Source organism: Notothenia rossii (genome assembly GCF_949606895.1).
Source record: "Notothenia rossii genome assembly, chromosome: 5".
In the NCBI taxonomy this organism is placed as follows: domain Eukaryota; kingdom Metazoa; phylum Chordata; class Actinopteri; order Perciformes; family Nototheniidae; genus Notothenia; species Notothenia rossii.
This window is the reverse complement of record NC_136903.1, coordinates 16,864,373-16,878,071: the sequence shown is the minus strand read 5'-3', so window position 1 is coordinate 16,878,071 and position 13,699 is coordinate 16,864,373. Positions and strand designations below refer to the sequence as shown.

The 13,699-nt window shown below is 39.0% G+C and overlaps 2 protein-coding genes across 3 annotated transcripts in view; both read right to left on the bottom strand.

The window, feature by feature from the left end:
* The window catches only part of frmd5a (FERM domain containing 5a), a 58,556-nt gene extending 55,714 nt beyond the window's left edge, over positions 1–2,842 (bottom strand). For both annotated transcript variants that reach the window (XM_079682334.1, XM_079682335.1), the window contains exon 1: positions 2,477–2,842. In XM_079682334.1, coding sequence (XP_079538460.1) covers positions 2,477–2,578 — 102 coding nt within the window. In that variant the 5' untranslated portion in view covers positions 2,579–2,842. The remainder of the gene's footprint in view (positions 1–2,476) is intronic.
* A 2,394-nt stretch (positions 2,843–5,236) lies between these two features.
* malt3 (MALT paracaspase 3) lies at positions 5,237–12,850 on the bottom strand. The gene is made up of 15 exons (XM_079681701.1): positions 12,706–12,850; positions 12,406–12,476; positions 12,177–12,301; positions 11,472–11,610; positions 11,156–11,331; positions 10,900–10,996; positions 10,437–10,472; positions 10,100–10,303; positions 9,170–9,347; positions 8,924–8,998; positions 8,625–8,752; positions 7,293–7,442; positions 6,590–6,744; positions 5,927–6,043; positions 5,237–5,801 (listed from the first exon to the last, which is right to left on the bottom strand). Exons 2-15 carry the CDS (start codon positions 12,446–12,448, stop codon positions 5,478–5,480), a joined length of 1,947 nt encoding a protein of 648 aa, XP_079537827.1. The 5' UTR covers positions 12,449–12,476; positions 12,706–12,850; the 3' UTR covers positions 5,237–5,477.
* Between the last annotated feature and the right edge of the window lie 849 nt (positions 12,851–13,699).

Below are 13,699 nucleotides of genomic sequence, written 5' to 3'. Positions count from 1 at the left end.
GCCGAATCTCCCCCTCACAAAATCTATTCATTGTTTTACTGTTACAACAGGCATGCAGACACTTTAAGAAAAAAGATGCAGAAGAAAATATTGGGAAGTGACGGTGTGAGAGTGGCATATTTGGAGCTTCTTTTAAATGCACAATCTGGAAGACTTTAAAGGTAAACTGGGGATAAGGGATAAACAAACTGCATTTAGATGTCTCAGACTCATAAATATTGCATCTGAAGGAACTAAATTAGGATAGTGTTTGAGTTTCGCTTCAGCAGCAGACCTTCAAACACAGTGTATGTTGAGTGGGTGACTGTACTTGGTCTTTTCTTTAATCATCTATATAGGTTTTTTTTATTTTCATATGGTTTGACAGTTTTTTCAGACATGGCACATACATAAGGCCCTGTGAAGACTTGCAACATTGCATTAAAATCAGAGAGCAGCAGAGGCCTCAGGGCAGCAGAGGATTTCAGGCGCTTCCATCAACCTGTGACTAGATGAGAGCTTAATCTACAGGGCTGTGTAATGATGAGTGCTCACTTTTTTCTCCTCCAAACAGAGTGGAAAGATCCATAATTCATCAAGGCAAAACATAAGTTGATGCATTAGAGCTGCCACTGCTTAAAAAGATGGACACATTTTCTGCCCTCTTTTTAAAAGTGTTTATTTTTAGCTGTGGTAGATGCATATTTTGTGTTGCTAATTTTGGAAGATTTTTGCTGAGGGTAGCTTAATGGAACTACTGTAATTACCATTAGGATGTCATTGTATAGGTGGATACCTGGTTTAATGTCAGAAGAAATGAGGAGGCTGACGTAGGCCAGGAGACAACCTGGATTTGTGGCAATTAAATATTAAGGTCTAGCGGGAATACATTTACAGCAAACTGGAAAAGGATAAGAAGGTGGCAGAGAGAAACAGACAGAAAAATATGGTGGAATAAGAAACTGAGAATATATGACCTAGTTTTGCCTCTTTTTTTTTACTTCCTCAGTTTAGGTACTGTTGTTTTTTTTGGTTATGGCAAGCAAGAAGCCTGGAGGGCAGGAAGAGCAAAGTTTGAAGTAAACGAGGAATAAACTCCAGCAGTGTGGTTATTCAGGTGCATTAGCCTGATCCCTCCCACAGCCAGGTTAGACAGGTGATAGTCAGGATGCCAGACAGTCAAAGCAGAGCATTCTCTTCTTTCACTCCACTCTCTTTCCTCCTGCCTGCTGACGTCAGCCACCCAGAGTACACAACTCTGCTGCACACACACCTGCTGGCTTCTCAGTCCACCTGGCCCAGATCCATCTCTGGCTCAGCTCTACGAGCACAAACACAGGTCTGTTTACAACCTGGGCACACAGTCACAGCCCTACAGTAAATGCAGTATCTATTTCATGCTCGCTGCTGAGAGAAAATAGGAATGCCTGCAATATGGCCTGCTGCTAATAACACTATATCATACAAGAATTGTGCATGTCTTATTAATGTTTAATTGTTTCACATTGCAGGTTAAATGTTTCCTTGGTGTTTCCGTGGAGCGGCTTTAATGCCTCACATGTTGCTGACAAGGAGAATTCTCCAAGGATTTCCTTACACCCCCACTACAACTGTACAGGATCCACAAAGGGAACGAGTTTGTATTGTAATTGATGTGACAGGCTCTCTCACCTACTTGTTATGAAATCAGCAAGAACGTAAAACTGCACAATCATCAAAGCAATGCTTGTAGTGGTGGGACAAAAAGGCAAAGAGAGAGAGATTTTTTATATCAGGGCCTAATTCTGTTTTCATCTCCACAAGCAACATGAAACAACTGACAATATACTGTGGTAAATAATAATATATATATATATGCATACAAGCAAACATAGGAATACTGCTTCAGCAAATGAGAACATTCAACGCATCAAATGGCATATTTGAGCTATGCTTCAACCAGTCTGGATCAGTCAAAAATAAATTAACTTAGTAGGCATGTCCTCCAGAGGAGCAACACAATAGCCTGTTTGCAATATTGATGTCAGAGGTTCAAGGCAAACTACATGAGCAACAACACTAAATGATGATAATTAATACCAACGAGCAATAATCCAGCAAGCAACACTACCTCAAGCAAGGAGACACACTGACACATAGCAAAAAAGAATCTCTTCCAGTTTGAATTTCAGAGTGTAATGTGCTTTAGACACCCCATCAACCTCTGCTGGAGGGGAACTGCTATGTCTGTCCTACAAAGCTCCCTGAAATAAGCCCTGCCACTAAATTCACATAGTAGGTCACGTGAATGAGAAAACAATACGCAAGTCCTGTGTTATTTGAAACGAGAGAAATTGTGGTGTGTATTGTCTCTTGGTCGACACTAGCAGCGGGAGATGAAGGGCACTTGCTGTCCCTCTGCTCAAACACTCGCGTTTCCGTCTGCCAGGTCAGACAGAAATGCATCGCTATTCCCTGCTCTGCGGAGTGGAAACACTGTGGTCGACAGGTGACTAACCTGAATGGTGCACGTATATTCCGTATCATCCAGCAGTCTCACGGTGCAGCTGTATTCCCGCTCAAGATTCCTGATGCTGCCACTCTTGAATCGGCTCAACATCTTCTCGGAGAATCGCTGCTGCTCTGCGTCTAGGACCAGAACAATACAACTCAACACCAGCGTGCCAGTGAATGTCACATTGACCACAATCCCCGGTCCCCTAAACGACCAGCAGCCGGCGAGGCGTGCACCATTGTTGTTCCGTTAAGTTTTCGTGCTGTGGGCCCGTGTTAAAAAGAGCAGAATCCAAGGATGCCCGCATCCAGATCCAGCAGGGTAGCTCTGTTGTGTGTCTGCTGTGGAGCCGAGAAGGATTATCTCTCACCATTCACCGTGGCCACTTGAGCAGGCGGGCGGGTCCCAATGAAAACTGACGTCAAAGTGAACCAACGGGGGTGTTTGGTGTTTTTTCTCTGCACTTTAATATATTCGTTCTTACTCCGCAATTTGTCCAGAAAATATTAAAAGTGGCTTCTGTTGGTTAAATATCAACTAGAGATTTAAAATAAATAAAAAAGGCAAATTTGTTAAATGTTTATTGACAGCAGGTGCCTTACAGTTTAACACGTTATGATAACGTGCTTGCTATCTAAAGATGTTTGTGATTCATTATGGATGTGACTAAGCTTTAATACCATTTATTATGAGGTAAATCTTCTGAAGCTATAGCCTACCATATGACAAATCTGTAGCAATGTGTCCTGGGGGTGGGCTTACTGGCTTTAAACAATGCCAGCACTACCTAATATTAATGTATTGAGCTCAGGTCATAGCACTCAGGTTGGTTTGATAACATTTACATATTGTTGTTAAAGGTCCCATGTCATGGCCATTTCTACTTATCATAATTCCATTGTTGAGGTCTACTAGAATAGATTTACATTGTTTAATGTGAACCAAAATCACATTGATTTTCTCATACAGCGTCTCTGTATAGTGTATTCACTCTGTCCTAAACGGCTTGTTGGAGCTCCTGCCCCCCCCCCTCCCAATGAGAAAATATAAGGCTGTGTGTGTGTGTGTGTGTGTGTGTGTGTGTGTGTGTGTGTGTGTGTGTGTGTGCGCGCGCGCGCGCGTGCGTGTGTGTGTGTGTGTGTGTGTCAGGTGGGACAGGTGGGTGTTTGTGTGTGTGTTTTATCTGATCCGTATGCTAATTCCTTTTCTTTATGGCGGTCATAAAGAACACAAAGTTGACAAAATCATCCAAAAGTCAATGAAAGTGGTGGTCAGCAATGATATATGTTCAAATGTCTACTGTGAGGGATATCATAAAGCCGTAATGCAATCGAATGTAAAACAAAGAAATTATGATTGATGAAAAGTAAATCGGTCAGATCTGACCCAAAGACAACAGGAGGGTTAATGTATTCTACTGCCACCTGCAGGCCAGTCATAGTCAGTGCGTTTCAAGTACTGTAGACAGTGCAACTGTTTGTATGGTGCATAGTGTAATCTATGGCAGTGGTTCTCAACTGGTGGGTCGTGACCGGGTCGCGACCCAAAAGTGGCTCGCGGACCCGTTTCGAGTGGGTCGTGGATGTGTGAGTGAAGAAAAAAAAATTGGAATTATTCTTTTTTTGGTGGTGGGGGGAAAAGTCAAAGTTTTATTTTGAAGACCCGATTTTCTAACGCTTTGCATGCAGTCGGCGTTGGACTGGAAGTACCGGAGAACATAAACGGTTTTGAAAACTTCTGTGATCATCTTCTCAATAAAATATCTTTGCTGATGTTTTTTCGAGTCTTCTGGCCAATCAGAGTCAAGATTGTTGCCGGAAGTCCCCACGGAGATAAAAATGAACACATAATGAAATATGACCCCCGGTTTGATGATTGACAGGTCACAGAACAATAGGAGCTATCTACCCTTACCCACAATTTAAAGTAAGTCACACAGATTATCTCCTCTTTAGTCTTCTCGCAGCAAGATGTCAGAACAAAGTGAAAAACAAACAATGGCATAAAATATTATTAATATGTCGGGTATAGATTTATTTATTTTCTTCTCAGATTGTACCAGAATGCATAGTTTGTTAGTACTTCTAAAAATCTCCTTGGGGAGAATCCCAATAGACCCCATGTAAGGTGATAGGGAATTTTCGCTATAAGTATTTTAATATTTCTACCATTCAATTTTGACCTACTTCTCACAGCAGTTGACCACATTTTTATCAGGAAACCGTTATTTTCTTTGATATGAAAATCCAAGGTATGTTCTACAGCTTACCAGGTTTACCATAACATAGGTATAATTGTGTTTCAGCGTTGTAAATATTGTAACACTCATACAACGAAAATCCAAAAGATCTTTCACTCCCTGCCGTGACCCGGATTCGACCGGGTTGCTGCGGCCACAACGCAGAGTACTAACCACTATACGATCACGGCGAGCTATCAGGGACTGGTGCTGCCATCGAATACTTTAGCTATTAGTAGTTGTGAAATTTGCATATATTTGACCTTGGTTTCGTATTTAAGATTATTGCTTAAATATGTCCCTTCGTAACATTACAGGGTAAGGGGAGCAAGAAAAATGTTCATTTTATTCACACACATAGGCTACATATATCAGAGAAACTGATAATGCTGCACTAGTCTATTATTATTTTCCAGAGCTGTATATGTAGTCTATTCAATGTTAAAACGTTGTAATCCATTTAAACTGTTGATTGTAAGATGTAAATAACAATATACATTTTTAGAAAATGACAACAAAAAAGGTTGAAAGTAGTGATTTTTATTAGATATATTATTAACAGTAAATGTTTTTACTCTTTGTTAGGCTAGCCAGCTTGCCACAAATGAAAAAGTTATAAAAAAAAAAAAAATACATTTATTAAATTAAGTGTTAATGTTTTTTCTGTGTTGAGCTAATAATTAAAGGCTGGAAAGGCCAACCAAACACAAACCTCAGCCATCCACTCACTCATTCATCCTCCACAGACTCATTGACAGGCAAATGTCAAAAAGTAAAGTCTTGCAGTTCATTTTCATCGTTCTCTTCAGGTTCGTTGCCCCTTGTTACTGCAACTTTAGCAGCACACTCTGCCTTTCTGGTGAAAGGGCCAGCCTGAGTCTGATGCAGCCGTGGTTTGCTGCTTGTAATGTTGCCCATACTTTGAGCAGAAGCACCTTCTTTTTTCTTGGCTGGTGTTGTATGATTCCTCCTGTGCAGTTTACAGGATGCCACCAAAGGCTTTCCTATGTCTACTTGTTGGCTTTCTGTCTGGCGCAGCTTACTGTCCCTATCAGTATAGTGTAGATCAACTTTGATGACCAGCGATTCCTGACAAAGAGAAATGATAAACACAATTTAAAATTGATTGTATATATTTTCTTGTAAATACTTTCTCTGTTTTGTTTTTCAAAAACATTGTCAGGATAGAATCACACACATTATAGACTACATACCGTAAGCTTCTGAAGAGCACAAAGTCGCAGTGTAGAGTCCGTGTTTTCAGATTTGGTAAATAGTAAAGAGTCCATCTCCTCTGACCTGCCAGGCCCGGAAAAGATGTCTTCCATTGGCTAAAGATTTAAAGCATATAAGATTTTGTCAGTATTATCATAATTGTCCTGCTTTAACACTGGCCAGGCAATGACTGGCTGCTAGAAATGCACCTTATGATAAAACCTTTCATTAATCAGCCACTAGATGTCAGTATGGGCAAGGATTCTGAATTCATCTAATAGGCTAAAGAAGTACATATGTGCAGATGACTATCACTACTTCCTTTTTCTTTGTCTGTGGCTGCAGTAGAGTGGAAGTCTATATATGGGCAGAACTTCCTCCGACATGTTAAACGTGGGGTTGTTTGATCACCATTGAGAAATTCTGCTTGCTCATGGAAACTGACAGCCCTTGTGGAATTTATGATGCAGATACAACTTGTGTAGTCATATTAACAGAAAGTCACACTTTAGTGTATACCGTTTACTTTTGCATAGTGTGTTTTTGTTTCTATAAAGAAGAGTGCCTTGTTTCAAACATCTCACTGTATAGAGCTCCTGTGGCTCCTAATTTGATGAGAATATAACTTGACAGGATAGTTTTAAGTAAAGATAAATATTTACAGGTATGCTGCTCAGGGTGACGGTGCAGTCCTGGGTCCGGGGGCCTTTAGTCTTTACAGTGGCAAAAGCCATCAAGACATTAGAGAACAAAGCTGAGAAGCTGACTTCCACTTCAACCCCGCAAACAAACATCCGCCGCTTCTTCCGTGGTAGTTCTGAAAGGAGATATGAAAAAGGTTTATTATCAAATAATGACTTAGGTTAACATATTATTATTTTGATTTGACTGTACATTTACACATTATGGTATACAATGATTTAATGATGGAGCAGCTGATCTGATCATTTAGACCGCAGACATTTTATAATTCGTCTTGTCTAAAGTAGATGACATTGTAATATGATCTTTTATCATTCAAAAAGGGGTCAAATTAATTTCAGGAAGTTATGGTGCCATTGAAAAATATATTTTCAGTAAACCAGTTCCCCTTTCTGATTAATCAAAAACAATGACTAGGGTTTTTGTATGGTGCTGAAAATATCCAATTAAACCACAATGTCTGTCGGCGCTTGGTTTGTCACATGTGCGTAGGAGGTATTGTAAAAAGAAAATAGAGCAATCTCTCTCACACTATCGAGGGCAGCAGATCAACAAATGGAACTGTGGTTTACTTGATGTAAAATAAACTGTGTATGTTTTAACATCAGCTCTTGAATGTGATTCCACCTGGAAAAAACATGTAAGACTGTTTCCTCAACTCACTGTTTGCTTGTCTCCAGCAGGCATCGCGCAGATGTAGTTCTCTCGTGTGTCCGGCAGTCTGAACTGGGTCAGCAAGAGATCGAGGTTCCTTCAGTGTGTGTTTGATCTCCACCTGCTGCTTGCCTGTGACTAGAGGGTCTCTGCCTAGATCTGGTGTAGAGAGGGAGAAATATACAAGTAAATAAAAGCCTGCAAGACTCTACAGCAACTTCACATACACATTTCCAGGGTGTTTTCCCCATATTTCACTCAGTCTACTTTGACCACTATATCAACACTGCACTAATTACTAGGGTTAATCTTTAGCAGATACAATAGGATTGGAATTCATACACTCATTGCTCATGGGACTTCCTGAGTTTTGCAATAGCAAGAAGGAAAAGTTCATCAGCTTCACATGGCTGACTTTGAGGAACCTTGGGAAATTTGAAAAGTGATTTAATCTTCACAGCAATTACATGGAAGTTTGGAAAACCCATTACATTGAGTACATGCAAACATAGGAATCATAAATAGGGTGGACTAACCACTAGTAAAAGCCATGTCGCAAATATCTAATATAGATTTATGCTTGACTTTTGAGAATATTTGGCTTCAGGGATATCTGGGGCGAGCTGTCTTCACTATAATAGATGAGCAACCAGCCGCTCTTCTTCCATTTCAAAGAGTACCAGACAAGATGAGCGATATCAAAAGCAGAGGCACAGGAATGTTTAAGTTACTGCCTATATTGTTCGCTTGAATAAAAAGTACAAAGAGATAAAAAAGTGAAAATGGATCAAACCTGAAAAATCATAATCATGGTTCATTTGTTCATCTAAACACGTTAACATACACAAACCCCGATACACAGAATGCTGTCAGCAGGGAGTCCTGTTAGCTCATGAACACCGTGGCATGGGTGCCTAAACGGCAGAGCAGCTGTCTTGCAGGGTGCAAGCTCTCAGGTTTCCTGCTGTTCTCTTGCCAACAGTGTGAATTTCCAGAGAATGAGGTCATATGCTAATGATACCTTGAAAAATAAATCTCCCAGACACCCATCAAGCAGACAAATATGCTCTCAGGAAGGGAACATTTGATAACTCCCACCCCGCCAGTCACTGCTATACTACTGTCCTGAGTAAACAACACTAAAATGAGTAGCTAACCATTATAAAACGTCTCGGTGACCCAGCCAGCGCACCCATGAGCAACCTGTTCCCTTTATATCTGTTTACCCACTGTCAACTTAATGAACGAGAAAAAACAAACAAAAAAACTGATGAATTCATTATCATACTAGAATTTGCTCACATACAAAAAAAAAGAAACAGTCCCGTTTGAAATACATACCCTCTGACACTCTCTCTAAGACATGTGTGACTTTCTCGGTCTGTAGGATGTGTGCATTCAAGTACTTTGTGAAGATTCCAGTACTTTTCCCCCCGTCCTGGACCTCAAAAGCCTCAGCATCTTCACATCTGCATCGGTTAATACAGGAAATGTTATTCAAAATAATCAGAGAGCAAACTATTTAGTTATTCTTTTTAAATAAACATTACTTTCTACAGCATGTTGACTGAATTGAAATAAAAAAAGGTTCTTGAATTTGCAATTGAATATGTATTAAACGGCTCATAAAAAGTACATACGTGGCATAACCATAAACAGTGTTCCCTGTGGGTCCTAAAGGCATAATACCCGAAGGTATGCAATCCTGGTTGTACCTGTATGAAGTAAAATACAGTTTAGGGTATTGAAACAATGCATATTATGAATAACATCTAATAATATGTACAGAATATAACAGTTTGTTTAATAATCATTTAAAAAATAAAATATGAAAATATATGCGTTACTGTCAGTTTGTGAAAACAGAAATGAAGTACTGCACCTACCATTTTCTACATGTGTCCAGAAGCATTACACTCAGTGCAGTCTGTTTCTCCTGCATACTGCGCATCACTCTCTGCACACAGACACAGTTTTCAGGTCGGTACGGTTGTGGGGCATCAACAGCTACCAAGTAATTCCTCCCAGCATGCTCATATCCATGACCCGCATAGTAGAAAAGGCCTGTTGAGAGTGATCAAATATACATCTAATTACAGCGGCAAGACCACAAAAAATGTAATCATCATATTTTCCACCTAACATGAAAAAGTTATCTGATTTCAGTGCAGTATGATATGTTTGCTTCCGTCTTTATTTCGTTATTAGCCAGAGAAAGTAGAGAATAGTAACACACAGTATCATTCTGACAAAGCAGTTCTCTTATCCTTATTTTGTTTGATCATAAACATACTTTCATATTACAGCTCTCATTTCATTACTGGGTGTACAGTTCCCCTTAACAATATGACTTATGCAGCTGTGTGCTTTAGTTATTAATAGCTCCAATTTTTCATACGATGAGGGGCCACCTTTCTTTTTTGTTTAACACTGTGGATGTGATACACAGAGAATGTATTTGCCTGATTGTGAATTACCCTCTCTCAAAGTGCTTCAGGCATAGAGGAAGTGCCATATTTAGCATATGCTGTTACAAATGCCTATGCTTATTTTTAACCTTATCTGCTCATTCAACCACGAATACATGTAAAGTAAGATATTGGTACTGTAAACCAAGCGTGACCCATGACGCATGGACAACAAAAGATAATAGCCACAGAACAAAGCAGAATAAGTTACAATGTTATATCTCAGATCCAACAAAACAGTTTTTTTTTGTTGCAGAATTTGTCCAAGGACAGAAGGTTAAATCATGAAACAACAGAAATATGTAGCTAATTTAGAAACAATTGTATGTAGAGACAAATTATAATCACCATAAACTCCTCTGTCAAGGAGCTGAATGAACTTTTCTATTGCGGCTAGCATCTCCTCTCTGGTGAGGTCCAGCAGGGAAACCACTCTGAAGCCAAGCTGCTGCAGGAGGTTGGCCAGCTGATGCACATCCATGATGGGGGCCATCAAGGCCGGGTGGTGGGAGTAATTCAGGTTGCCAATAAGGAGGGCAACTTTATCAGTGGCTGCAACAAAGATATAAGTTACATTCTAATTAAAGCAACGCAACCTAATTCTCATACATACTGTGATTGTTTTCTATTAAAATCACACTAAAACTAGCGAGGATTGACACCAAGTTTCTTTCGTTATGCGTACCTGTGGTTGCTGGAGTAGGAAGCAGATCCGTTTGCACTAAAGAAGTGTGAAAAAGAGAAGCACAAATCAGTTTCTTCAAACAAAGATCTGATCTTAAGTACTATCATTTTATCAAGAGTGTACAGAAAGGGTATTTAAAAAAAAAAGAATTGGACGATATTTTGTGATCCATACTCTACAAGCCACAACATAAGTCACAAACAGGAAAAACACTGCAAGAGCTAGTTTCACTTTACACCTCTTTCCTGTTGTGTGTCTAAGGCTCGGATTATGCACTATTTTAAGTCCTACTTCCTTTTTTGTCTGTAGAAATGGGAAAGTACCTGCTGCATAATGGAAATAACTTCTAAGTACTAAATTAATGGAATGGAAGGAATGTTTTCTTCACAGCCTTTTCATGAGAACTGGAGGAAGTAAAGTAAAAAAGAAAGACTTTAAACTGTGCATAAAAGTTATGACTTACCAATGCCAACATCCACTGGTTCAGTCCATGTCTCTTGTAGTATGTTAGATATGCAGCACAAGTATGATCCTTCATGTTCGGCTGTTGCATTGTCAATCTGCAGGTATTACAAAAGATTATATTCCTATCATTGTTTGTCTTTGGCAAAAATGTCACCAAAGTGCAGTGATTCATACCCAGTGAAATGAACCAGTAAATACAGAACAGTGTAAACAATCACTGTCAGCACTGAGCTAAGTAAACACTCCGTTCTTACCTGTAGCGTGCCAGTAGTCGTATCCTGCAGCGGCTGTCCATTTCTGTACCACTGATAGTGTGGAGTGGGGATGCCAAAGGCAGCGCAGTGGAGAGTGAGTTTTTTGCCTTGTCGGACTGTCTGGGGTTTAGGGCTCTCAGCGATGTGTGGCTCGCCTTGCCAGTGAATGGACAACCCTGATAGAATAAGATAAAAGCAATATGCTTAAAACCTATTTACTGCCAACACCCAAGGGCTATGTTGAAGTAAGCAAAATAACGGGAAAAGCAGTACACTACTACAATATAAATTAACATGACAATGGCACAATGCATACCTGATTTATCAATGTCCAACGCCTTCACTTTCACCCAGTCGCTGAACACGCAGTTACAGAAGTTGTCACTAACTCGGCAGATGTAGAGCTGAGATTTTTTAGCTTGTATGGTCAAGTCTTCTGTATTGCCCGCAAACACCTGGAAGTGAAAAGGGAAATTATCATTGTATTATAATTATCAGTACAATAATGTGTTCATCACTTTAATGTTGCAGCTGATAAAGGTGGAGCTTATCATTTTACTGTAAAATACAACTATTTGTTGATTATATCTTGTATTATAAATCTGAATCTCAAAATTGCCTAAAGTTATCAAATAAGTTAAGCCTACTGGTGTAAAAAGTTCAAAATGTATAAGAAGCATAAAGTGGTATCTTTGGAAGTTTTTCCTTGTCTGTTGTGAGGGTCCAAGGACAAAGGGTGTCCTTTTCATATTCTGTATAAACTGAATAGTTGACTGAGACACACATGTGTGATATTGGGCTATATGAATAAACCTTGATTGATTGATTGATTGATTGATTGATTGATTGATTGATTGATGGTATAACAAAATACATACTCCATACACACAGATATTATTTGCACATTACATTTACAGTAACAAACGCTATTTAACACGCTTGAGTATGGTTGTAAAACCTTAAAAGGAACGTTTTCATAACCCATACACACAAGCACAGATGAAGAAGACTACGTACGTACCTCTTCATCATCTTCAGTGAACCACTGGTAATGCAGCATTCCTTTGCCCTCAGCACGGACTCTTAGGGTCACCGTATGGTCCGCAGGTACACACACAGAGAAAGGGTGCCGCACTATGAACAGTTCTGTAACAAATCAAGGGAAAATCTCATTAACATGAAATCCAACTGTGTTGTCAATATTATTTTTTTAAAAGTCACACCATTGCTGTGGTAAAAACACAACATACCGCTGATCATTATTCGACGGGATTTGGTACGGGATCCAGTCATCAGTGCATTTTCTTCTTCTTATAACAGACTGTAGGAAGTTGAGTCACAGTTTAAATTGAGTTAGTTAGCCTATACCGCTCCCAGATCGAAAAACGGCGAAATCACAAGAATATAAGGAAACGGCTTTAAAAGAGAAGTTATAGGGGCATTAAAAGTCTAGCATCAGCCCATTACTTCTCTTTTCTATCGCAATTAGCAACACCGTATCAGGTAGAAATGTCCATAATCAATCAATAAGGATGTAAGTGTAGCTATACCTGCTGTAGCCATGTACCAGTGGGTCAGCTGTCAGTAAGTGTATGTTTTCCTGCCGTGAAACTTCATAACTTCACGTACAGCTAAAAAAATAACTTCCCTTTACCGGAACGAGACAGCATGCACACATATTACCGACAAGCCTATAATACCGGGGCATCTCAAAGAACATGACATGTCTGTCACCTTTGTTTTACCGACAAAATGTGGATTTATTTTGTTTTGAAAATGAATGTGTGCTTTTAGTTGAAAATGTTTGAAGCAGACGAACTCTACGCCGGTTAAATCGATGGGAATCATTTCAGGGGATATGCATGTGGAGACACTTTTAAAGACATTACGGTAACAAAAAATCTGGCCCCTTTCCAGGTGTTGTAAAATGACAGAGATTAAGTTTAGGAACATACTGGACACTCACAATGTTTTTCACTGATATAGAGAAAATATGGACTGATCTTTACAATTTTTTAAAGCATCTAAATTAAATATATTCAAATAGTATGCCAACTAATGTTTGTACATTTATTGTAATTGTTGTATAATGAATTACTATATTCTGTATAATATGCTGATATTATGATAAGCATCTCCTTTACGACTATTGTATTTGGCCTTTTCGCATAAGTCTGTTAGGTTTAAATATAATATATGTAATAATATGTTTGCCTACTTGAGTTAAGTTTTTTTATTTTTTATTTGTTAAAGCATTTGTATTTCCTTTTATCAGGAACATCTTAAATCTCGTTTTCAAGTGTGTCTTAGCCAAGATAGAATAGTGAGTTGAAAAACAATATTAGATACAAATATAATTATACAATTATAAATACAATTTGCATCCAATTGTATAATAGGTTTCATCAATAACAAATTCAATATTAAGTAAAGCAACTCAAAATATGTCAAAAACAATAAAAACACTATACAGTAACTAACACAAAAAATGGCTATACGTTGTTAAATACAATTATGTAATTTGTCAGCTGACCCTGTTTTTCT

What these genes read in the sequence shown, in the direction of transcription:
- malt3 (XM_079681701.1), bottom strand. Translation starts at nt 12,448, where the DNA reads ATGACTGGATCCCGTACCAAATCCCGTCGAATAATGATCAGCG. An exon ending in TCACTGAAGATGATGAAGAG is followed by an intron (nt 11,611 to 12,176) that starts GTACGTACGTAG and finishes TTTCACTTCCAG; the next exon opens with GTGTTTGCGGGCAATACAGA. An exon ending in CGACTACTGGCACGCTACAG is followed by an intron (nt 10,997 to 11,155) that starts GTAAGAACGGAG and finishes TAATACCTGCAG; the next exon opens with ATTGACAATGCAACAGCCGA.